This window comes from Varanus komodoensis, unplaced genomic scaffold, assembly GCF_004798865.1.
Source record: "Varanus komodoensis strain SLA01 unplaced genomic scaffold, ASM479886v1 scaffold56, whole genome shotgun sequence".
NCBI lineage: Eukaryota > Metazoa > Chordata > Lepidosauria > Squamata > Varanidae > Varanus > Varanus komodoensis.
Window position 1 is genome coordinate 2520555 of NW_025336169.1, and position 24500 is coordinate 2545054.

General features: G+C 54.3%; 1 protein-coding gene across 1 annotated transcript in view; it reads right to left on the minus strand.

Annotated features, from left to right (window-relative positions):
• Nucleotides 1-13859, minus strand: part of DTX1 (deltex E3 ubiquitin ligase 1) — a 48324-nt gene extending 34465 nt beyond the window's left edge. The window contains exon 1 of the mRNA XM_044448951.1: nt 13601-13859. Within this exon, the coding sequence (XP_044304886.1) occupies nt 13601-13859 (259 nt within the window). The remainder of the gene's footprint in view (nt 1-13600) is intronic.
• Nucleotides 13860-24500: the final 10641 nt, after the last annotated feature.

The window sequence follows — 24500 nt, forward strand, 5'->3', positions numbered from 1 at the left end:
CCTGAGCCAAACCTTTTGCAGGATCTGGCTTGGCGCATCCCCCTGGGCAAATCTGATCCAGTCTGAAACTTTGCCCTTATAATCCTGCCTGTGACCTAAACCCAGTGAAGAGGCAGCCACTGACCTCTTTGTGCCAGTACGGGAAGCAGGGGGCAACTTCATCTGGTGCCTAGTGGCCCTTCCTTAATTCCAATTAAAACCTGATCGCCATTTTGTTTCTAGCCTCTCTTGTAACGAAAAAGGCTTCCAAACAAACCCAGTGCTGGAATCAGGGTTAGTGGGTTTTTATTCTCTTTGGTGTTTGTGGTTTTTACTCTTCCAGCGACGCCGCTGCACATCAGCATGAGAGTTAAAGGCACCGACCAATAAAGGGTTGAATGGCACATTTCTACGGGACCCAGGACTGGTTTGAGATATTTTGAAGCCTGCTTATTGCACAAAATTCAGACATCAGTCATGTCATGGTGTAGATGAAGGACAGGATTGAAAACCAACCTGAGACATCAGTGATGGACGGGGTAGAAGGGTTTTAAATAAATAAATAAATAAAACAGAAGTTGAGAATGTGCTTTCTGGGTGACAGAAATATGGGCAACTCAAATCTCAGTGAGAGCCAGCATGGGGAAGTGGCTAGGAGAGAGGAGTTCGAGTCCCCGTTCAGCCATGGAGCCAGCTGGGCGCTTTTGAGCCAGTCACAGACTCTCAGCCCAGCCTACCTCACAGGGTTGTCTTGTGTGTTTAAGAGCGAGAAGAGGAGGAGAACGATGTAAGCTGCCTTGAGTTCCTTGGAAGGAAAGATGGTGAGGGGAAAAAAAAAAATAGGTGCTTGCTTTGGTAACCCCTCTAACAAAAACTGGGATGGGGAGGAGACTAGCTTGGCTTCTGAAGCATTCCAATCTGTGGGGACAGATTGCAGCTTTGGATGGAGCACCTCCTTTGCATATAAAAAGTTCCGAATTTTATCCCCAGTAGATCCAGTCCCTCTATTTCTGGCATATCGACACAGGTACGGTTAGTTAGACATGCAGCCAAGAGGGCGCCTCGCATGCACTACTGTGGCTTGGAGGGATGCCAAGATTTGCATAAGAACAAAGAATTGGGGGGGGGGGGGTCCATAAAGAGGAAACTGAGCAGGGTGACTGTTGGACTGGGGGTATGAAAAATCAGGGAGGGGTGGAATAGAGTCTCCTTGAAAAGGGCCTGTCAGACTGTCCAGTACCCTGAGCTTGCTAAGCCCCATGAGAAGGAAGCTGGGGATCCACATATCCTGTGCCTCCCCTCATGCAGGAGGAAAGTAAATTCCAACCAAGGAGGCACCTGGAGCATTGTAGCCGCAGCTTCAGTCAAGAAAGGTCGGTGTGCAGCAAAGCTGGTGTCCAGCAAAGTGCCCGTGATCTGGACTGGCCATGCTTCTTGATGTCACCCACAGCACAAACCTGTTCCCACCCTTGTTCTACAGTAACTGAAGTCTCTCATTACAGCTCTTCTCAGGAAACTGTTCTGTTGTTAAACCATGGTTTGTTCAAACAAGCCAGGATCAAACCATGGTTCGTCATCCTGGCTTGTTAGCAAACCATGGGTAGAAATAAGCAGGGAGCTCCCCGCATCTATCTCAACATGAACACTTGGTTACTTTAAAACGAGAAAGTCTCTGATCTCCTTTGAGGAGCTGCACCCAAGGAAGAGAGGTGAATGGGGGGGGGGCATATGGATCCAGCATTCACTCCCCTTATGCTCTACCGTCAAGCCATAGCCTGGGTTCGCATATCCTGACAAGCAACCCTGCATGGCTTCCAAGGTTTGCCTATTTTTGTTTGGATGTGGAAATATTACAGTGGTTTCTACACCACTGTAGACTCTTCCCACTCAGTCTTCCTGCTGTTGTCATGTATCCCATCAGCCACCATGCCTAAAATTCAATCTCACACTGGATGGCTAGAGCAGCTCCTGCAGCTGCCACTCTTCCCAGGGGACTCTGTGGTAGCCACATACCAGGGAACCACAATGCTGGGTTCAGGTGGCCAGAGGAGCCACTGGCAAGCATGGAAATGGTGGGACAGGACAGCTGAGAGGGCTCAGGGGCAACATCCAGGGACCAAGCGCCCTGTCTCACCTGGGGACTGGCACAAGGCCGACTGGACACGGCACGACTCCCTTTCCCTCTCTGGCCCTATTTATTGACTATCCCTCTCCCCACCCGCCTTGCTCAAAACCGAAGCTGGCTTGTTTGAACCTTCCTCCTCCTCTTCTCCACTGTCTCCTCACAGCAACCCTGCGAGGCGGGCTTGACCCAAAGCCACCCAGCGAGTGTCACAGCCGAGAGGGGACTAGAGCCCAGATCTCCCGAGCATCAGCCCCACGCTGCCCCCCCCCCCATTTCGCCGCTCCGTTGCTTCGGTCTCCCACATGGACCGGCAAGCCGCCTTCCCACAAAAAGCTCTTTGTGCCGGTTTGTCCAGCCCGATTAATTACTGTAATTACAGCCATTCATCAACCACCTTCGGAGCAGGCTGGCAGAAGCAGGGCAGAATTGAATTAGGCCTGCGAGCACATTCGCTTCTGCTGAGGCAGCGCTTCTGCTGCTGGAAGGACGGCGGCCCCAGGAGGCGGGCGCTGCGGACGGGCGGGCAGCCGGCAGCCGGCAGCCGGCACCCAGCCCCTCCCATGCAGCGCAGGCTGAGCCGCCACCGGGAGAGGCGCTTCTGCTCCACCGATTCTGCTCGGCTGCAGCTCTTCCAACCGAAGGTGGCAGAGAGTACGAGCCAAGGGGGTGCAGTGGCTACAGCACTGGGCTGAGGCTCGGGAGATGCGGGCTCGGTTCCCCAGCAGGCCACAGAGCTGACTGGATGACCCTGGGCCAGGCCCTGACTCTCAGCCTAACCTACCTTGCAGGGCTGTTGTGAAAATAGCATGGAGAGGAGGAAGAGGACCTTGTAAGCTGCTCTGGGCTCCTTGGAAGAAGGCAAACAGTGAGATATAAATATATGTATACAGGCTTGGATGTGAGAATTCCTGGGTGCTGTATGAGAAGCTCTTGGGGATAAGTGCAGGAAGCAGCATGGGCTGCAGGATTGAAGAAACTCAGCTTCATTTAAAAAGAAAAGGAAAACAGAAGTTTCTAGTCCATATGATGGGCTGTAAATATTGACAATTTGAATCAGTCCTGACATGGCCTATTTGTGTTGCTCAGTGTGAGTAGCAGCCATCTGAACCAACCAGAGGTTCCCTTGGGAATGGCATAGCCACTGAGAACTCCTGGGCAGTGAAGGGGGTGGTCTTCTTGCTGGCTCCCCGCACCCCTCCAAAGGCAGACCCCCCAATGGGGTCTAATTGTTGCTAATCAAAGTGAGCAAATAACAACACTTTGATGTCAAAGGAGTGATGGTTGAGCGCTTTCCTTTGGCAGCCCTGGGGTGGAAGGAAGAGCAGCAGCAGCCATCCCCGCTCTGCTGGTCAGGGGGTTGTCAGGGACCCCTGTACCTGTGCCCCACAGGCCAACCCTAGCAGTACCCTTCCCCCCACCTGCCGCTTGCCTGGCAAGCCGCTGGACTTCAAGAGCGCAGCTTCTCGGGGAGCGGCGCCTCCCACAGGCCAGTGCGGACGCTCGCTGGAGAAGCAGCAGCAGCAGCCGCCTGCGCCCCGGTCCCGGCCCGGCCCGTCCCGCCCGTTCGCGGGCGCCTGGCTGGCCCCGGGCGCGTCTTGCAGCCCAGTGGGCGAGCCTCGGGGGCCAGCCGATCCCTTCGCGCCCGGGAGGCGCGGGGGGGGGGGCAGTCCTTGGCAGCCCCCTCCGGTGCCCCGGGTTCCCCCCCCCCCCCCCGAGCGCCGCGTGCCAGCAGCCCCCGCAATCTTGGCTTGGGAAGCGATGCAGCACTCGGGGCGGGTGCCGGAGCCCGGGACGCGCCAGACCGCTGCGGGGCCGGAGAAGCACGCAGGGCGCTTGCGCGGGCTGGATCGGCCGCGTCCCGTTCCAAATTCAGTCCAGCAAGCCGGGGGGGGGGGGGGGGCGTGCAAAGGTTTTGGCTTAGGACTCTCCCATGCAGGGCCTGTAGACTCTGGACTCCTCCATCGGATGAAGAACCAAGAGCCAGAAGGAGACTTGCCCCCTTGTCTCTGAGACAAAACGTCACGGCAAGGGGGAGACCAGCCTGGCCCCATACATCAGCCGCGGGGGCTCATTCCATCTTTCCCTGTGAGAAAGAGCCCCTTTCAGAACTAAGAATGAGAGGCCAAGCTCTGCTTTTCTTTCCTCCTCCCTCAACCGCAACGGCAACGAGGCTTGTGACAGCATAAAAGAGAAGTACGTTTATTGGACTACCGTCAGCTTGCTGGGTGCGTGGCTCTCCTGCGCTGGGCGAATATTGATGGGCTAGGTGCAGAAAAACGGAACAGGTGACATGGGCGCTGGCTGCACAGGTGAGGCCTGAAGGCCCGAGCGGGCCGCTCGTGGGGGCTGGAGCCCTGGATGTTTCACTTGGAGCCCCAGGTCTTTGGGAGAGACTGAAATAAAGAGGCAGGGCCCCCAGGGAGCTGTGCTGTGACACATCCTTTGGGTGAGCTGGCTTTGCTCACGTCGGCTTCACCTGCACCTCTTTAGTCCACTTGTAACATTTTGTATCTAGGTTTTCTTTAGGAGACAGTGTCCTTTAGAGACACATGCAGAAAGAGACTTCGAAGCAAATGTCAATTGGCATGTGCACATTTCTGGGGGGTTGGTCTTGTGGGCCTGATGGCCAAATCTTGCCAGTACCTAACACCAACCCTGCAAGGTAGCACAGGTCCAATGATTACGCACTGCAAAAATGCAAACACCGCTTACTTTCTAAAAGGGCAAAGGGGCTCATCAGATTCAGGAGCTTCCCAATTCGGGCTAAGTTGTCAAAGCAAGCCCCCAAAAGAAAGGCCATGTGTCCAGTGGCCCAACGGCTGGGCTAAGACTCAAACAATCCAAGTTCTAGGCCCCACATGGACATGAGTCTTAGTGGTGACTTTGGGCCGGTCACTGACTCTCAGCCTGGTCTACCTCCCAGGGTTGTTGTGAGGATGGAACGGAGAGGCACTGAGGATGTAAACCAACTTTAGCTCCTTGTAACAGTTAAAAAGGGTGGGATGTAAATGTAAACATAAATAGACAAATATTTTCTGAAGTGAGCAAACCATCCAGCTTGTTGAGCACAGCCTAGATAGCACCAGATACTCCCAGTCAGCAGCCTCAGACTGGAGAAAGCATTTTTCCCAAAAAAAATGCCATTCATGGAGGCCCAAGGAGATAAAAGCACATTTTCATTGTCTAGGCAATACTAAAGAAGTTAAATGTTAAGAAGGGTAAGAACACAGTGTCTTGCCAGATCAGACTGAAGGTTGATCTACTTTCCTAGTAAGATGGTAATAATTATCCCCTTATCTGAAACAGCCTCCCAAAGACAAAATATTAACTCTGCATGGAACAAACAGGATTTTAGCCTCCAAAGCATTCTCTGTCTTAAGTCCTGGAGAGCTTCCAGGGGGACAAAGCTTTCATTCTGTCTCATTCACAGAATTTTACAGGGGACCAGACAATGACATCTTCCGTTTGTAATGCTCTTTTATTTACCAACTTGTTCCTCTGCCTTTTCTCATACTACAAAATAATCCGTTCAGGATGGAAAGAGAGAATTGCGGCACCATGTCTTTTGAGGCATGATGCTAAGCACAGGCCATCCCCATGGAGGATTTAGGATCGCACCCTTAAACAATCCAGTACTTTTCTTCTGGTTTGACTGTCCCAAAGAACTTGCCATCTAGCTCTAATCCATTTGAAGCCACTCACAACAGGAAGACAATAAAAAAAAACAGAGGTAAACATCTAAATATTATGCCTAAAATGCACCAAAAGTTAGTCAACTTCTCCCATTTCAAGACTAGCCCTGGGTGTTCTTGGCCAGGAAGGGATGCTGCTAATCAGCCACTGGCCCTTTTAAAAACGTTGGCGAAGTTCCAAATTGCAGCAAAATAGGGAAAGAAGAAAAGGCTGATGAATACCCGAGGATGGTATGACAAAATCTGGGAATTGTTAGCTGTGGGTGAGCTCTCCCATCAATTAAAAGCTACTGCTAATCCCAGCTTTAATTATGACTTTTACAGAAAAATGGTGTCTGGTTAGTTCTACATTTAATCAACTTGGCTGGCTGGAAATACTAAATAGCATGCAGAGTCTACTCAGCTGTACTTTACTGAATGAAAAATACATATTTGTTACTGAGCCGTTGTATACATGTCCCCAAGCTAATATTTGTTTTATCTTTCACTATTATTCTGGTTTCATTCCCAGACATTTATTTGTTAATTTATATTTTATGTACCTAGCATTACAATTTATATTCACTGAGTGTGTCTTACAAAGGATGGCTGTTATTCAGTCAAAAGCTCAGTGAGCATTTCCTAAAAGGAAAGTTAAAAGGGAAACCAGCTACTGGCTCTCAGTCATGAACCATTCAGCTGGGGCACTGGTTTCATAAGAACAAAAAAGGCAGCCCTAATCCTGACCTGGTGCCCTCGAGATGTCTGGGATTACAATCCCCATTATCCTCAGCCAGCATGGCCAGTTGTAGTCCAAGACACCAGGAAGGAACCAGACTGGGTGAGACTGAAGTAAGGATGGTCATTTTATCTGCCGAAATTGCATTTCAACAGCATTGGAACCTTTCAGGCATCTCGGAATTCTTTCTGACCTTCACCTTCCCACCAACCCTGCGAGGTAGGCTAAAGCAGATGGGCCACAACATAAATAAGCACTTCAGTGGATGCTCACAGAGGAACAATCAATTCGAACCCAGGACTGCTGCAGCCAAATCTGGGCAGCCACTCTGTGCCCCAGGCTAGGAAACCCAACGCCCTCCCAATGTTTCACTTCCATAAGCCTCAGTCAGCACAGCCAAAAGACCAGGATAATGGGAGTTGCTATCCAAAGCATCTGTGGATTGCACCAACCCTATGACACCCATCCTGCTGTATCCACACAGCACCATGTCGAACAGGACCAGTGATCAGAATGAAGGGCTACTGGGCTGATCAGGAGTTTTCATTTTTCTTAGAAAGGCAGGAACGCATTTCATAAGATCACAGGATTTGCCATATTTGCTCTTGCTCCCTCTGGCCCAGTTCTGTTGGCACTGGCTGGCAGCTGCAGCTTTCCGGGGTTTCAGGCAGCTGCTTTTCCTGCCTTCTTTGGAGACATCAGAGACCGACACTGCAAAGTCAGTGCCCTGCCAGAGAGCCGTGAGCACTGAGATGCGCAATGGCACATGCCCAGAGTATTCCTTTTTTAAATTAAAAAAGCAACGATGGCCCCGCTTTCCACTACAACGTGGCGTGCAGGGTCTGAGAGAGACCCTCCCTTGCTCCTCCTGGGCCAGGGCTGTCCACGCGGGCCAGCAGCAGCTCTCCAGGGCTCTGGCCAGGAGTCTTTCTTAGTGAAGCCCGGACGAGGAAAAGCCCGGCGTCAAAGCTGCATGCAAATCAGGTGTTCCAGCATCGCCCCAGGGGACTGGCCAGGTTCTGATGGGACAAACCTGCCTAGAAAGCTTTGGCTGTTGGGTGGCAGAGAAATTAAATAAAGAGACAAAAGACTTTCCCTGAAGAGATTGCTTCCTGTGTCCGAGGCGGAAGGGTGCTCGCGATCCGTTCTCGCCTGCGCCACTGTACGCTGGCCCGCACAGCCTGTTGACATCCGAGCCACGGTGCGCCCGTCCAGCGCTTCAGCCCTGCCAACCCTGCTACCGAACCTTTCGGCTTCTGCGTCGGGAGCTGGCTCAACACACACGCACACGCGCGCACGAGTCCTTAGCGGTCTCTGCCGGAAGATTCTTAATGAGGCCGCGTAACTGAGATGCCCCGGGGACGGACAAGACAGAATCAAAGACAACAAGACTGGAGAGGTTTTGAATTCGCTCACCAAGAAGCGCGCACCTGCCAAGCAGCACCGCCGCACTCCCAGCGGCTTGGCCTGGATCCAGTCACGGAGGGGTACATGGGGGCCACGCCGAGGGCTGAGGCACAGCGGGCAGGGAATGAATGCCAGCATTTTCCTAGCTTGAAGAGCTGACGGCCCAGCAGGAAAGAGGGGCCACACTGTCAGCAAGGGACGTGGCAGTCCAGGGCACAAAAGCCGGGGAAACCCACATTACTGGGGGCTGGGGCAGGGGGTGAGGCTAGAGAAGGGGCATGGCCACCTGAGGAAACCTGGATGCCCAGCTTGGGATGCCAGGCGGGCAGGGATTGGCCATCTGGCCTGAGGTTCCCCACTGCTGACTTAGAGGGATACCAAGTCAGGAAGCTAGATCAGGTCTTGGGCCTCTCCCTCCAACAAGGCCAGCCTAGGGGATGCTGGACTGCATTCCGAAAAAGTCATTCCAGTGCCCCCTAGTGACTAAACTCCATAATGACACTATCCATCCCACATACTGGGTCACAGAAGCCCCCAGGCAGGAGTTTCCTCCCTTTCCATTGCCAGTTGCTTGAGAACAGCAAACATGTTTGGCAGATGACAAATCATCATCATCATCCAACTTGTTTCCTCCCACAAGGAACCTGAAGCAGTTACATATTCCCCACTGCTCCATTTTCTCCTCATAACAACCCTGTGAGGTAGGCTAGGTGGAGAGTCAGGGACTGACCCAAAGCTACCCTCTCAGCTTTGTGACCCAGTGAGGACTAGAACGCGCAACTACAGTGTCCTAGGCCCGCACCAACCACTTCCCGACACTGGCTTTTAAAACAGGCTTCTCCTGGCTGTCCAGTCAACAAGAGGCAGCACCAGAGCTGGGAGTGGTCATTTTTATTTCCCACAATGCCCTGGAGTGATAGTATGTCAGGGCCCCTCTGCTGCCCGGCATGCAGCACAACACTGCTGTTGCCGCCGCCACCCTTGTGAGGTAGACCGGCCAGGACTCAACAATGCAGAATGGGAGACACTCAGCCAAGAAGGGCTACCCTGATGGCACTTTACTAGGGCCTTCCCAATCCTGGGAGCAGGGCTAGCATACAAGCACAGGACATGGCCTTCCCTGGTGCCAGGCCATTAGTCCCTCTAGCCCAGTACTCCCAGCATGGGCAGGCAGCAGCCCTCGGGCTTTCAGGCAAGATTCTTTCCTAGCCCCACCTGGACAGGTCGAGGATTGACCTGGGGGCCTTCCGTATGCGTAGCAGGGGCTCGTCTCATTGCACTCCCCGGTGCAGGGGTGTAGTAGTCCGTTCTGAAGAACAGGAGCCCACCCCGATAGCCCCCCTAGCCATGCCCTCAAGGAGGGCCCAAACAGGCCAGCAGCTGAATGGCTCCAATGCACCCAACCCGTTCTAGCAGCCTGGTCTCCTCCAGGACTGGCCTATGGCAAGCAACTGCACCTGCACAGCTCACCTGAGCCCAAGAGGCCTCCAGAATGCTCAGTATTACAGCAGAGAGCACTACGGGGTTGCTGGAAAAAGCATCATCTGCCCAGCAGCTAATCTCAGCGGGAACAGGGGAATCTAAGGGGATTCTGTCACCATCCCTGCTGCTAAAAAGGATGGGTGCCCCATCCGTGTGAGTCCTGGGGCCACTACACCACTGCCTGGCTTCTTGTGAGGCAAGCCTTTTGGGGGGCAATGCAGGGAGCCACCCAACAGCCCACGACACTGTCCAGGAGGCCAGGGCACTGTTCAGTGGCCCCGAGCTGCATCCCTTGCATGAACCTGCCAGCTGCCTCTTCGGGGGGCGTGGGGGAGGCTGAGAACAGTGGCTGGTAGCATCTCCTCCCGGTGTTCCAGCTTTCTTCCCTCCTCCTCTCTCGGGCTTCATCTAGGCAGACAAAAGCAGCTGCCTAAAAGAAATGCAGACCACCACGCCCTGCTGTGTATCTGCAGCCGAGTGCATCGGGCTGTGCCTGTCACAGGTTCCGACAACTTCACAAAAGTCCGGTTTCTGGTGGAGGCGGAAACAGTGACAACGAGTTGATGGATCTGGAGCAGGCAGCTGCCTGGGGTTTTGAGGCTCCCCTCGGGACCATGCCTATGGGGACCGTCCCAACAAGCGGCCGCACTTCCAAATGGGCCATGCCGTCACAGCTTTTATCACAGTGCCTTTGCTTCTCCGAAAAGCAACTCGACCTCTGCAGGCGCAGGTGTCCAAAGGCTTGTGCTGGAGGCTGATTCATGGCAGGTACAGTTCATTGCACCTGGGAGGCGAAAGTTCAACAGAAAAGCCTCTGTTGATTTGGCCCAAGTGAAAAGGACAAAGGGAGGGGTGAACAAGCAGGGACGGTGTGGCGTATTTGCTCTGTCTTTCCCGCAAGTGTTCAGGACAACGGATATGTTCTGACTCGCAGAGGCTCACATGGCATTTTATCCTCACAACAGTCTTGCAAGATAGACAGGTAGGTGGAGAGAAAGTGATTGGCTCAAAGTCCTACCATGAACCTCATGGCCGAGCAGGAATTTGAATCTCCACCTCGTCAGTCCAATGCAATGCTCCACACTACACAAATCAGATGACACACTCGGCCTTACCTGAAATCGTGTGGTAGGGTTTTTGTTTGCTTGCCTTAATACACCTGTAACTAAGCGGATGTGCCTGTCTCTTCAATAGCACTCTGCATGTTCTCAGAGTTACTCTTACCTTTATTATTATTTTACTTTATTCACATATGATTCCTGGCACTCAAAACACTTTCGTTCAGCAAACCCCCAATAATCCGATTTTCATTAGCTTCTGCATTTTCCAAGCTGAGAAAAAATGGAGCACAGACCCCCTTCCCTCTACAGTTACAAGACCTAGAAACTTATTTTACAGTGCCATGACCCTCAAAACTCAGAGTTACAACAGACAGAAGAAGCACAGACACAAGGTTTGCTTGGTGCGTGTCACACTGTCTAAACAACCTTGACGGCCAATTTCAGCTAAGTGTTTCACAATGGCTCATAAGGAGAGGAACTGGAAGCGCCACCAGAATTTCTTGCAGGTTGGCGGGGCTTTGCTCCTGCCCCAGCACCAGCTCCAGAGTTGGCCCTCCAACTTTGGAGCTGCAGCTGATGCAGAAAGAACCGTGCTGGCTGCAAAGATGGCGGGAGCTCTGCTGAGACCCTGCAAATTGCAGGGCTTCTCTGAGGTCAGAACTGGGATCCCACATGGCCTTCTAGACAGCGGCCTGCTGTCACATGATGGAAAGCACCATGGTTCGTCTTCTCCATTCCAGCAGCTTAGCCATGTTTGTGGCAACAAAGCAGCCGAGAGTCTTGCGGCATTTGGGAGTCTCACTCAGGCTGTTGGAGACCTTTCCTTTATCTCTCTCCGTCTACATTTGGCGCAGGAGAGGAGAACATGCCCTGTGTCCACAAATGTGGCTTCTCCTAGTCCACAAAAGCTTACACCACACTGGATCTACAGCTTGCTGTTGTTGCTTTTGGAAAAAGGAAAGACGGTCCTCCTTCAGTTACATTCAGTGCTTAATTCATGAATGGCAGGAAACCCCAAGAGAAACCCACACGGGCCAGATCTGCCATGAGTTAAAAGCAGGGGTGCCGCTAGGGAATGGCCAGGTTTGGCTTCACGCCTGCTGCCCCCTCCTGGAATCTTTCTGCTTGATGTTTGTTCCGGAAGAAATCAAAGGCTCTCCTGTCCCCCGTCCATACGCCCTTTTGACAAAGAGCGGTGTTCTCAGAAGGCAGCATCCTTTAGAAACACACAGGCAGGCAGAATTTAGAGCGTGTGCAAAGAGCATGTGCATCGTCCCCTGCCCTGTGGGCCTGAGCATCAGGCTTGCCAGTACTAAGCACACTTCTTGGTTACCCGAGGCTTATAGCAGGAAAGCTCTTTTCCGTGGACCCGTTCCGGCTCTCCTGGGGTCCCCACCCAGCTCCAGACAGCCACACCCCTTTCCCCCTCTCCATGCGCGCCCAGTGAATTTCCAGCTTGCGCACATTCCCCCAATCCACCCATTCCAAAAGGGTGAAATGCCTATTTAGGGATAGCTATCGGCAGGAAGAGCTTTAGGAGAAAATACACTGGTATTTTTGTCTCTGCCCGGCCCGTTGCCGTAATACGGCCCTCAAAGGGCTTATCCAAAACTGAACTCTGGCCGAAAGCGGTTGCCCGTCCCTGAACTACTGAGTAAGCCCTCCCAGAGCTGTGGAACTTACTTCCGAGTAAACAGGCTTCACTGCGAGCGACAACCCTGCAGATCTCGGCCTCCATCTGCAGAGCTAAATTTCCAAACAAAGATGCACAGAGCAGAGCGTTTCTGGAAGTTGTGTCTGGACTCCAGAGAGCCTTTGTCTATTGAGCGGGAAGGGAACGCACCATTCCGGAGCACTGAGCTAAGGCCACCCCAAACCCTCCTTGGACAGGGCTCCGGTGCAGGGCAGAAGCTTTGCAATGAAACGCCTGCGAGCAAAGCCCACTGCATCTGCCAGCAAAGAGCAGCAAGGGAAGGCGGACTCCTGCCCAGACACCAGGCCCTTGTGAGCTGCTGGTACATGATCCCAAGATGCTCCCGGCACGGGTCCTATGCTTGAACCTCTGCCCAGTCCGTATAGTTACTAGAATCAGGCGATCAACACTTCCGCAGGCTGCACCAGCCGCTTCAGACAACAAAGAGGGGCTGGGCGTTGACACCCCTCTTCCCTAGAACACCCTTCAGATGTTTTCCACTACACCTCCCATCAGCCTCAGCCCGCATGGCCGAAGATCAGGGAGGGCAGCAGCTATGGGGCCAGACCTCTGCAAGGACTGCAAGGGGGGGGGGGGGGGGCTCTTAAATGCTTCCCCAATGGAGAATCAATCAGCTTGCTCGATTCTGCTACCATGGTCCCATAGACCCCAGGTGACGGCGGTTCTATTTCTCCAGGCTTTTCCTCCTCCTGTTTTCCTTATGAAATGTGGAATTGTCCAATTCAACCTTATGAATCCTGAGTTTTACTGCACTCTTATTCTGGTTTCAGCTTTGACTGGTTTACTAATAAGCTTTACTGTGTTGCATGGCAGGATTTTAATTTTTATGAAATGCCCAAAGACCTGTAGTATAGAAACCTAATGAATATCTAGAAAGCCCCTCCCTGCGTACAAAAATCTAGGTGGTTAAGGAAGGGATTCTGCAGCTGATTTTCTATTTGCAGGGAGGTGGGGGGGGGGGCGCGTGCATGGCCAAACATGCCTCATTACAATCCAGACTTTCAGCAAAGCTTGACCACTCGATTCGACCCAACCGATGCCCCGGCCACCTGGGCAAACGCCACCTTGAGACCTCTCTGGCCCACCGGAACGCCACCTCCTCACTCAGGGCCAGGCCTGGGTTTGTGAAGACCCTCAGGCAAGACCCTCACAGGACCTCTCCTTCCAGGCGGCCTTCCCTCCCTGCTCTTCCTTCTTTTGCACCCATGTTACCTGCTGGGCAGGTAAGTGGGCTGTGAACAAGCGGGCCACAGTCTCTCCCGCGGCTCCTTCTCGCCACCGCCCTTGTCTGGGCCAAAGCGAGCGGCAGGGATACAAGCAGGTTGCAGTGGGCAGGGGAGGGGAAGCCTCGCCCGTGGGCCCCCGCTAGGTTGGGGCCCTTTGCAGGTGCCCAGCCACGCCCAGCCTCACTCAGGCACCCACCTGTGTCCTGCCGGAACTGGTGCATAGACTGCAGGTCGATGATGTACGGCGAGAGCTGCGGGTCCACCTGCCCCACGACCACGCTCCCGCGGGCGTCCTCCTTCAGCACGTTCTCGATGTGGTGGCACACGGCCGCCGTGTAGGGGCGCCAGCGGCCATGCTCGTTCAGCCACTCCCACACCACGACGCGGGCCACGTTGCTGGGGGGGAAGCCCAGCCCGTTGGCCAAGACCAGCGTCCCCGTGCCGGGCCGGGCCATAGTGCCGGCTGCCGCTGCGGGCTGCGCATGGGGGGCCGGCGGGGTCACCAGGCCGGTGCCCGGCCCATCAGTCCCGGTGCGCCTGCGGCACACTCCCGCCTCACCGTGCTTCAGAGGGCAGCATCTCCCCACCTCCTGGGGGCAGGGGCGCTTCCCCAGACCGCTGTCTCGCACGAAAAGCCCAGGAGTGGGAGGGCTGGCCCCTTTTCTCAGGACCCAGCAGTCTTGCACAAAGGTGCCCGAGGTGAGTGCTTGATGCGTGTCCAGCTATTATTCTGGGGACGGGCGGGAGACGATGCTGGGAGAGCAGACGGGCGTGATGCCTTCAGACCATGTGGCTTTTGCCAGGGCCTCACAGGAAGCATAAAGGGCCGGGGCCCAAACTTCTTTGTGTCCACAGAAAGGAAGCCCTCCACTCTTTTCACGCAAGGCTTTGGGGAAGTCTTGAGAAACACCCCTCTGGGGTCACCCTCCTCGCTCCGCTCTCAGATGGCCCGGGTCTCTGCCGATCTCAGACGGACGCTCTCCAGCTGTGGCTGCTCCAACTGGCCTCTGGCTGGACGTGAAGGCTGCCACCCAGCAGCCCCGCAAGCCCCAAGGAGGGTGCGCTTCAATCAGGAGGGGGACCGGGTGATCCGCAGCCAGCTTTGGCAGGTTCCTTCACCTCCTACCCCGACAGCCAGGCCACCGGGACGCCGACAGACTCCTCCGAAGCAGGGCGTGTGGCCCTGGCCGTGGAAAAGGTTGCCAGGGCTCTTTGGGCCAGGTCAAAAGGGCACCGTCTGAGGCGAGGGGGCTGCATGGAGCGAGCAGGCGTGGGAGAGCCTGTTGGCTTTGGAGGCACCCTCCTTCTGCGGCCGCCACCCCTGAAGCTGTGTCATCCTGGTCTTCTGCAGCCTGGTCCCCAGTCGGAGCAGGGGCTGGAGCGAGCAAGGCTAGAACGGGGAAGAGCCACAACTGGTCACGGATCCGCGCTGGTCGCAGCCTCTCTGCACCCCCTTCCCAGCACTCAGCGGTTGGCAACCCCCCCGCCCCAGGCCTCCGGGATTTGTCTAGGAGGTAACCCAATCGGCCTGCCGCTCTGCTTGCCTTCCTTCCTCCCCCACTCCCCAAATAGCCCCCCTCGCCTCCGTTTATTTATCGGGAGGGGATCTTCTGGGGTGGGTGGGTGTTGGTGGCACCCACCTGTCTTCGCTGCTTGGCTGGACCAGCCTCTTCTCGAAGGGAAGGGATGGAGGTCCCCAGAAATACATCAGGGGGGCGGGGGAGGGAAGACCCTCCCCCGTTGCTGCCTACCTGGCCGCTGAATTTTCAAGACCCAGACACAAAGGAGCAGGATTTCGAAGGCGGTGCGGCGACGTGGGGAAGGCGCTGGGTGGGGGGGTGGAGGCGTCGGGATCTCAGCCGATCTGAGCAGGGGGAGAACGGAGCGCGGGGGGGGGATAAACCCCGGGGGGCAAGTCGCGCCCGTTTCTCTCGCCGTCAAGCTCGCCCTCCCCGCCCGGGCGCGTTGCAAGCGCCGAAGCGCATCTTTTGGCGGAGAGCGACGGAGAGAGCAGCGGGGGGGGGCGGGGGGGAGGTGTCAGGAGGAGGTTTGGGGGTGGAGAAAGCGAGCGAGAGGGAGGGAGGCGGGGGAGGGGTGGCTGCCTTCCTCCCGGCTGCTGGAAGGGGAAGAGGAGCAGGGTCCGCCCGCCTTGCCGCAAGCCCCCGCGCCTGTCCCCAGGTGGCCTCGGCCCCCGCCTCCCTCCCCCGCTCACCTGGCGCCGCGCACCGCCCCGGAGCTCTGTTGGCGCAGGCTGGATGCGGCCCTGGGGACGGACGGACGGAGGGGGGGGCTCCCTCGCCCCTCCCACGGAGGCGGCCAGCCGCCGCAGCGAGCCAGCCACCCGGCCCTCCTCTTCCTCCCCCCCGCGCCCGCCTCCTGCACGGATTCAGGCCAGGTCCAACAAAGCCGGCCGCGAGAGCACCTCTGAGCATGTATGGAGCGCGTCGCTCCGCCTCCCGCCAGGCGAACACCCCTCTCCACCCAGCGGCGCTGCCCCGCTTGCCCGCGCCGCCTTCGGCCTCTGCCAAGAAGCTCCAACGCTCCGTTACGCTGATATTTTAAACGACGGAGGCGGCGTCATCCTATTTACTCTGTCATTAAAAATATCGGCGACGCAGACTAACGGATTCTGAGTTTATGGGCCGGCTAGCTTCCTTTTAGGACCGGATCCCCCCGCCCCCGAGGTCTGTAGGGTAAGTGCGAAATATTGCGTGCATCTGGGGCACAGTTCCGCACATGTTTCGACAGCTCCGACCCCACGAGTGGTTTGAAAGGCTGGGGCGTGCGGGACTCCTTCTGCTGCCTCTTTATGATCGAAGGCCTGACACAGACCTGATAGTCCGTAGGTTTCCCAAACAGTAAGCCGTCCAGCGGGCTCATCGCCTCTTGATCTTGACCTCACAACTGGTGGAGAAAGCAAGGCTTCGTGCCACACTTCTGCATCCAGTCACAGTCCCTGGAGAGGAGCAACATAACCACCCGATTTTTAAAATTATTTTGCGGTGATTAAAAAAAAAAAAAGCATGAGCTTAAGTGGCCTCCGGGGGATGGTGGAGGACAGGAAGGCCTGGAGGAATGTTGTCCATGGGGTCGCGATGGGTCGGACACGACTTCATGACGAGGACAGCCGGCTGTCTGGTCTGTTGGGTGCAGGGCCATTGCGAGACATCTCCAAAATGCCAGGCCCTGGGCTCTCGTCTGCCAAACTGATATCTATATAGGGCACATTTGGAACTAATGGCTAGAATTGATTAAAATTTCCTAATTAAACCAGTTAATTTCACATCCCAATCATGTCAAGCAAAATCCATTCTTGCATTCATTAGCAGATTGACCCAGATCATCCCAAATCAATGCAAAACATATTTCTTTTCAGTTTAATTGCCATGAAGGAGCCGATTTCAGGGTCAGGAGGGGGTGAGAGCAAATGGGGAGGTGAGAATTAACCCTTCCCTGCCCAGCCGCAGTGCCAAATAGCGCTGTCATTCACGCCAGCAGAAACTCCGGACCCTGGAAATCTGCTCTGCCTTTGTGTATGTGCCCTGCCCTTACACAACGCAGGGCGGCATTGCGGGATGGGGCAGAATTCAGACTTTAGATAAGGCTTCCTTAGCAAATAAAGGTGTCATCCTGGAAAATACTGCATTATCCTTGCTCTAAAAATGGCTGCAAACATGGCTGGAAAACAGAAGAGAGGCCCTGGGAGGTTGAAGATGCTGCGTGAAAGGCTTGCAAACTTCAGTGAGCAAGGAAACACAAGAACACAAGAAATGCCTTGTGTAGCAAAGCCTGAGGAGTACAGATTGAATTCTGTAAGTGGGTGACAGACCATGCAAAATTCTAGCCAGTGTTCTGCAGGTACTTCATTTCCATATTTATTTATTGTATTTATATCCTATCTCCCCCCCCCCACTGCATATGCACGCGCGCGCGCACACACACACGGAGCCCATGCTGGCTTATAAGCTGCTCTTCTCCATTTTGCCTTCACAACAACCCTGTGAGGTAGGGTTAGGCAGAGAGTCAAGGACTGGCTCAAAATTCACTCGGCTTCATGGCTGAGTGGGAGGCTACAACCTGGACCTCCTGAGTCCCCGCCCAACACGCTCACCACTCCGCCGCACTGCCTCTCCGGTTTCACTGGACACCCCAACATTCTGGCATTTTACAGGTGCGAGAACCACGACCTGCTTGCTGCTCACTCTCCATTCACGTTGTGATAAGTGATGCAGAAAGCTGCTTGTAACGCCTCGCCTGTCGTAATTCTGGTGTGCATTGCTGAGTGTAGCACAAGAGCACAATACACACGCACGGGGAAGGCGTCAGCAAGCTTCCCGAGGCGTGCAAATGTCCATACAGGTCTTTGGTGTGCAGGGGACTCCACAAAAAGCCAAGTAAGAACTCAGGGGACAGAAAATGAGGAAAGTTTTAAAGGAAGGAAATGGGAAATCGGTGGGGAAGGAGACAGAATAAAATGGAGTGTCTGGAACGGGCATGTTTAGCCTCGAGAAGAGAAAACACAATAACACTTTCAAATTCTTGAACAGCTGCCACACAGAGGGCCAGGGCCAGTTTTCAATCATCCCTGAGTACCAGGACATGGAATGGTTTCTATCTTTATTTAACTTTTTATATACTACTCTGTAGCAGGCACTCTCTGAACAGTGCACCATCATTCCAAACTATATCAGGCATAAAACTACTACCTTGACTACAATGATCCTAACAATGCAAGTAAATATTGTATAGCTTGATTGTAATAATAATAAAAGTATAATAGCAACAACTAAGCAAGATGGTGGTGATACACATCAGAACAACGGATCCACAGCAAGTTAACTGTTGAGTAAATAAAAACCAAGTATAAAATCAGAATATTGAGTTTAGAAATTAAAATATTAGGAGAATAAAAAGGTTTTAACCTGATGCTGAAATATATAAAGGGTCAGAAACAGGCACATGGCCCCGGGGGGGGGGGGGGGGGGCTGGTTCCACAGCCGGAGCAACATGGTCAAGAAGACCCTTCCCCTCATAGCCCCCTTCGTTGCAGTTTTTTAAAGGTGGCTCCAGGAGGACCTCCATAGCTGAGTTTAGGGTCCAGATAGGTGCATATGGAAGCTCTTCCTTTGGATACCCAGGCCCTAAGCTGAAGATGCGCTTAAGCTACAGGAAGCCAGTTTCCAGTGAGACACCAGGAAATAGTTCCTCACTGTTACAGCAGTGCGACCATGGACCCCATGACCCAGGGAGGTGGTGGCTCTCCCACCACGGAGGCCCTCAAGGGGCAGTGGGAGTTAGGCTTAGGGATGCTTGTGTGGTCCCGCACTGAGCACGGAGTGGGACTTACAGGCCCCTTCCAGGTCCGTGGATCCAGAGGCACAAAGCAAATTCGCAAGAGAGGAGTCTCCTGTTTGGAAGAAAGATCTGCGCTTTTGCAGTGGGCACAGGGAAAGCCTATGAGGACCACCAAGCCGACTTCCTTTCCTGTTGCATCTCCGTCTTGCCCCTTCTTCCAAGGATCTCAACATGGCAGTCATGACCCTTCTGCCTTCCCATTGTATATCATTATACAAGGATAATTAAAAAGTCTTAAAATTGGCAAAAAAGACTTCCTTTCTCCCTGGTTGGATCTTGCACCATTGTTCTAGGGGAACTGTGTGCGTTCTGTGCAAACCAAGTTAATCCCTTGTTTTGCAGACTGTCTCAGAAATGTTCAGGACAGAAGTGAACAAGGCAGGTTCTGATGCAAACATGGAAATTTCCACTCGAACCAGAAATGGGTGCACTTGAAGAGTTGCTTCTGATTATTGCAATACAAGTGAAAGCAAGAAGGCTCTTTGCAAGGGAAGGGGCTTTCCTGATGAAGAGGAGGGGGATGCTGAAAGAAAAGCGGAAGGCGAGGGAGTCACTGATGGCATTATACTGCCCCCTGCTGGCCCTGTTGTACCAATACACGGGAGGATCCTCTTCTGCGCAAGGTTGGCGGGACTTGAGAGGCTGCCACGAATTAAAGAATCGACGATTGTTCAAGCGTTCACGTTAGACGTATGTAAATTCCAGTGCGGTTGCCATATTCGTCCGTTGCAGCGAAAGGAACAAGTCTGCGCGTTAAAGGAGAGATCAAAAGGGGGAGTCCGCACAGGGCACGGCTGAACGCTGGGATTCACTGCCGCAGGGCCCAGTTTGGTGGCTTGAAAGGGGGACTGGAGGTGCTAATCTTGCTCCCCCCTCGGCAGGGGCGGCCTGCCTGCACACGCCCGTTGCTGAGGCGCTTGGGAGGGAGGGGGCCTTGCCCCCACCCTGCTTCCCGTGGGCAGCTGGTTTGCCACCGCGCCGGCCTGGATGGACGCTTGGCCGATCCAGCAGGGCTGTTCTGGTCCTAAAGAGGAGCGGGCTATTCTGGCGCAAGCTTTTGCGGACGCTCTTCGGCAGGGCTGGACCTCGGGAGGGCTTCGTGCATCCCCTGAACTGGGCACTGCCCTGGAAAGCTTAAGCCAGAGCGATGCTCCAAGGGCCGCTATGCACACGAGGCACCAGTTGCTCAAAATCACGACAGGCGCGATGTTCAGATAGGAAGGCTGCATGAGAAGCACTTGCCGCTTTAGCGAAAACAAAAGCAGACACCCCGCGGACAGTGGCCAAAGGAAGGCGGGCTGCACAAAAGCCCCCCAGCGGGAAGGGGGTGTTGTCAAGGACTGCGGCCTTCTAGGGAGCCCAGGGCCAGATTGCGAGGCTGGGGTGGGGGCACCGTCCCGGCCTCTCCGCTTGCGTCATCCTCAAGCGGGGGCTCTCCCCCAGCTGCTACCCCTCGTGGTGCCCACACCTCCGCCCAGGGAGGACTTCGGGCTCGCCTGTGGGGCCTGGCTGAGCAGGGGCTCGTCTCTCCCGCTTCCGCCCTGTGCCCCGTCCGTGGGAGCCTCCAGGGCGCCTGCCAAGGCCATGGCGAGGCCTTGTAGCCAGAGACAGCGCAAGGCAACGGTCCCTGTGGCGCTGCAGCTCCTTTCCGCCCAGGTCTCTGCCCCGAGGATGCCGCTGGAGCTGGCTGAGTGCCTGGGACGGGCCGCTGCGCGTGGGCGAGGAGGACGGGAGGCCGGCACAGCCCCTGCGGATGCGTTCCACGGCGGTGGAGGTCGAGGCACCGGGCCAGGGGCCCTGCCCCACCACCTGGAGGCGCTGAAGGCCGGGGCTTCTCCAGGATCCCACCGCCGTCCATCTCGCCTGTTTCTCACGCCTCTCTCTCCCTGAGAAACCAGCAATTTCCCACTGGATTGTCGGACACATTCCCAGCAAGCACCGCAGCTCCCTTCTTTCCCTTTCCCCTCCCATCCCTCTCTGGCCTTTCTCTTGTGCCTGTTTGCTCTGGGTCTCTCTCCGGCCTCCTTTCCTTCCTCCCTCCCCGCCCCATCTATCCTTCCTCTCTCTCTAGTCTGTCTCCCACCCCCTCTCTTTTTTGATGCCAGCTTTTTATTATTTTCGCTGGCAAACAGATTTACATGTCGCTAAGCAAAGAGAACCCAGAAATGTGCTATTTTTAAAAGCTGTTTGGTTGGGCCCATTACCGTTAACCCCTCACTCTTTCTTCCTCTTGCAAGAAAGCCAAGGAGACCTACCAAGTTCCCCTCTCCATTTTATCCTCGCAACAACCACCCTGTGAGGTAGGCTGGGCTGAGTGTCCCTGACTGGCCCAGAGTCTCCCAAGGAGTTGCATGGTTGAGTGGGGACTTGAACCCGGATCTCCAGAGTCTGGCTTAACCACTACACTACACTACCCAAACTTGCGTCTAATTCAGCCTTCCCTATGCTGGCATTCTCCACTACGGCTCCCACTAACCCACTTGTACCCCAAGCCATCTGGAGGACGCCATGTTGAGAAAAGATTGGGCTAAGGTCTCCTAAAGACCCGCACTGAGTCAGCCTGTGTTGACCCTTTCCTGTCCCTTCTGTCTCTCTCTCCCCCTCATATTCTGTGCCTATGCTTTAGGCATTCCACTTTATCACCAGAACATTCAAAATATTTTATTATTCTTTCCTACCTTTTCCTTGCACACCAACCCTGCAAGGGAGGGCAGAATATGTGGCCAGAACTTGTCCAAGGCAAGGGATGTGGGGGTTTTGCTCTGCAGGGCTGCAGGTTGAAAAGGCTGCCATGATGACCGGGCACATCTTACTAAAAGCAGGAAAGGACGGATGCAAATCCTAATTCGTTTAAAACAAGGGAAATCTGGTCTCTCTTGCTGTAGAGTCTAAAATCAGGGAGTGGGTATTTCGAAAGCAGTGCGTCACACTGCCCAACAGTTGACATTTTCAGCAATGTTTCTGCTCTTGCCTCTTTTGGGACCTGGAAAATTTGCAAGTTTACATGAAAGTAAAAAAAATGTATTCTGGCTTTTGGAAAGTTGGGTTATCGGAAAGTTCAGGCTGAATTATCGGAAAGTTACCAGAGGTGACTGCCCTGGTCCTTAAAACAGAGCTTGTGTTTTCAGAAAACTGAACTTGCAGAATGGAAATAATGTTGCCCAGAGTACACACATGATAGAAGTGACTTTTGCACATAAGGGGAAGGGTTGCTGCCCAGGACTAGTCCTCCTGGCACGTGACCATTAGCTAAACCACCTTGTTCACTTAAAAGTGGAATTGGACACTTCCAGCAGCCTTAGCTGGGCCAGAATTTGGGGTTTCATCCAAACCGGGCCAGAGTGTTTGGAAGCAACATAATCCATGGAAACCCGGAATATGGAACAGACAGGTCCCTGCAGTTTCCTACCAATTCATTCCTGAGAATATTTCCTGGAATGAATTTTTCCTTGAAAAAATGGGGCAACCCAAATGCATTTTGAAATACCTTATCAATGAACTTATTCCACTTTGCAGTGCTGTCTGTCTTCCCCATGGCCTTTTCCACACTCTTGCCAGCTTGGTTCTAGTTTGGCATAATTTCTGGAGGAGGAAGGGATTCACCGGAAGTCAGGAAAGGGGAAATGCTGGGGTAGCTGCTTGGGTTCCTTGTGGAAACAAAGGTGGGATATCAGTATAATAAGTAAATTAATAATGGAACGGATGCCGTGGAAGATGGTGGGCTGTCTTTTATCAGCAGGTGTGGGGCTGCCTTTTAACGGGCCCACAGGGGTTGGATTGCATGGTCTTCCAAGTAGCCAGGTTAGTCAGTGCAGCATAGGGCCACGAGGCTGGTGGCCGGTTTGCAGGGGATGGGGTATGAGGCGAGACTGAGGGAACTGGGCCTCTTCAGCCTGGAGAAGAGGAGACTCAGAGGGGATCTGTTGCCGACATACAGGTAGGTGAGGGGGTGTCACACGGAGGTGGGGAGAGACCTGTTCTCCCCTGCAGAGGAAGGCAGGACACGCTCCAGCCAAGCCAAGTTCAAGGAACCAAGCTTCCATTTGGATGCCAGGAAGCGTTTCCTGACAGTTAGGACCCCAACGGTGTGGAATGGGCTTCCACAAGAGGTGGTTGAGGCCCCATTGGTGAGGGGGACATGCACATGGGGGGCATGTCATGAGCGGAGCCGGCTGGAGCCAGGGGTGAGACTAGATGGCCTGGGTGGCCCTTCTGACTCGCTGTTTCTATGTTTCGATGTCCCTCCCAGCTCTGTGACTGCATGAAAGCCATTTAAGCATCCCTAAAAAGTTTGTGAGCATGATGGGGCGAGCTGACGAGCATTTTCTCCCAAATTCAATCTTACGTTGCGTAACCGCACATGCACACACGCACCCAGCACAGGGGCAAAGTTAAACCCTTGGGGCTGAAGGCACGATCCCTGCGGAGCCTCCCCGGGGGTGGGGGGGCGCTCTCTCTATTTTAGGCACCCCTCCCTGTCTCCATGCCTTCATACAGAAGAGAATGTCTCACATCTCGCATTATTGGCTAGGCAGCTGGGTCATTGTTCCACCCGGCCAATCAGCGAACCAGGAGCCAGCCCTTCATTTGCATGTGTGGCACTATATAAGGGGCTTTCTGGATGAGGTCACCATCACTTGCAATGTGAAGCTCAGCCCAAACGGAAGGCAGTGTAGAGCGGGAGTCGCATGGCTGCTCGTAAAGTACGTCGGAAGGCCCACGTTCTGAGCAGGCGGAGGAGAATTAGTCCAAAGAGGAGGAACAAGAGCACCAGGGGGAGAACAAATAGGAGGAGGTGGCCGAGGAGGAAGAAGAGCCGAAAAAGTGGACCCTGGAAAAGCACCAGAAGAAAAAGGAAGCTACGTTGCAGATCACGGAAGAATGTGTGCATCATAAGGTTCCCCAGACGTGGCTACCGTGTGAATTGCCCCATCATGTCCTGGTGTTTCAGCAGGTGGATACGGGGCGATATTCCTCTGTCCCAGAAGGTCAAACATGCCGTGTCGTTCAGCAGGGGCCGCACGTACCATAGGATGCCGCTGCGGACAGGCAAGGCCAGGAAGAAGCAGCATTACGCACGCCGTTGTCCGGATTTCCTGCGTGCCGCGATAAGGGAGGTGATAAGCAAGAATCGGGCCAAGTGGGCCCTCGCCTTCTCCAAAAGGAGAAGCTGTTATTCAGACCATGAGATCTTCTACAAGTTGGCCAAACCCTACGTCCCAGGAAGCGCAAAAAGCGGTGGCTCCACCACCAACTCCAAGACCAAGAACGTGGGGCCTCAAACTGCTGGGCCCCCCCCAGCCCCCTGTATGCGAACCCTGCAGCTAGGGGGCCATCCCTGCTCTCAGGGCAGCCAGCAGGCCCAAGGAACAACCAAAGAAGAAAGAAGATCTCAACCCCCGTCTGCTGTGAAGGTCCCAAGCCCTTGAGAAGACCACCTGCACCCATAGTTCAACCCTGACCTTGGCCAAACCAGTGAAATTAGTTTTATCCATGCATGGGGACAAAAATAAAGATATTTGTGCCTCAGATGGGTGTATATTCTTTGAGAAGACCCTGCATAATGGGTGTTCCATTTTTGACAGAAAGTGAATAAATGTGTACGTACATGCGAACATTGTTTTGCTGACTTTCCAGGTGCTGCTGCCTCCGAAGGGGCAAGGGGCACGGGGTCCTTTGTGCCATCATGAAGAGACCCCTGACATAAAGTCAGGTGCTGGGCCCATCTAGCTCCGAATGCC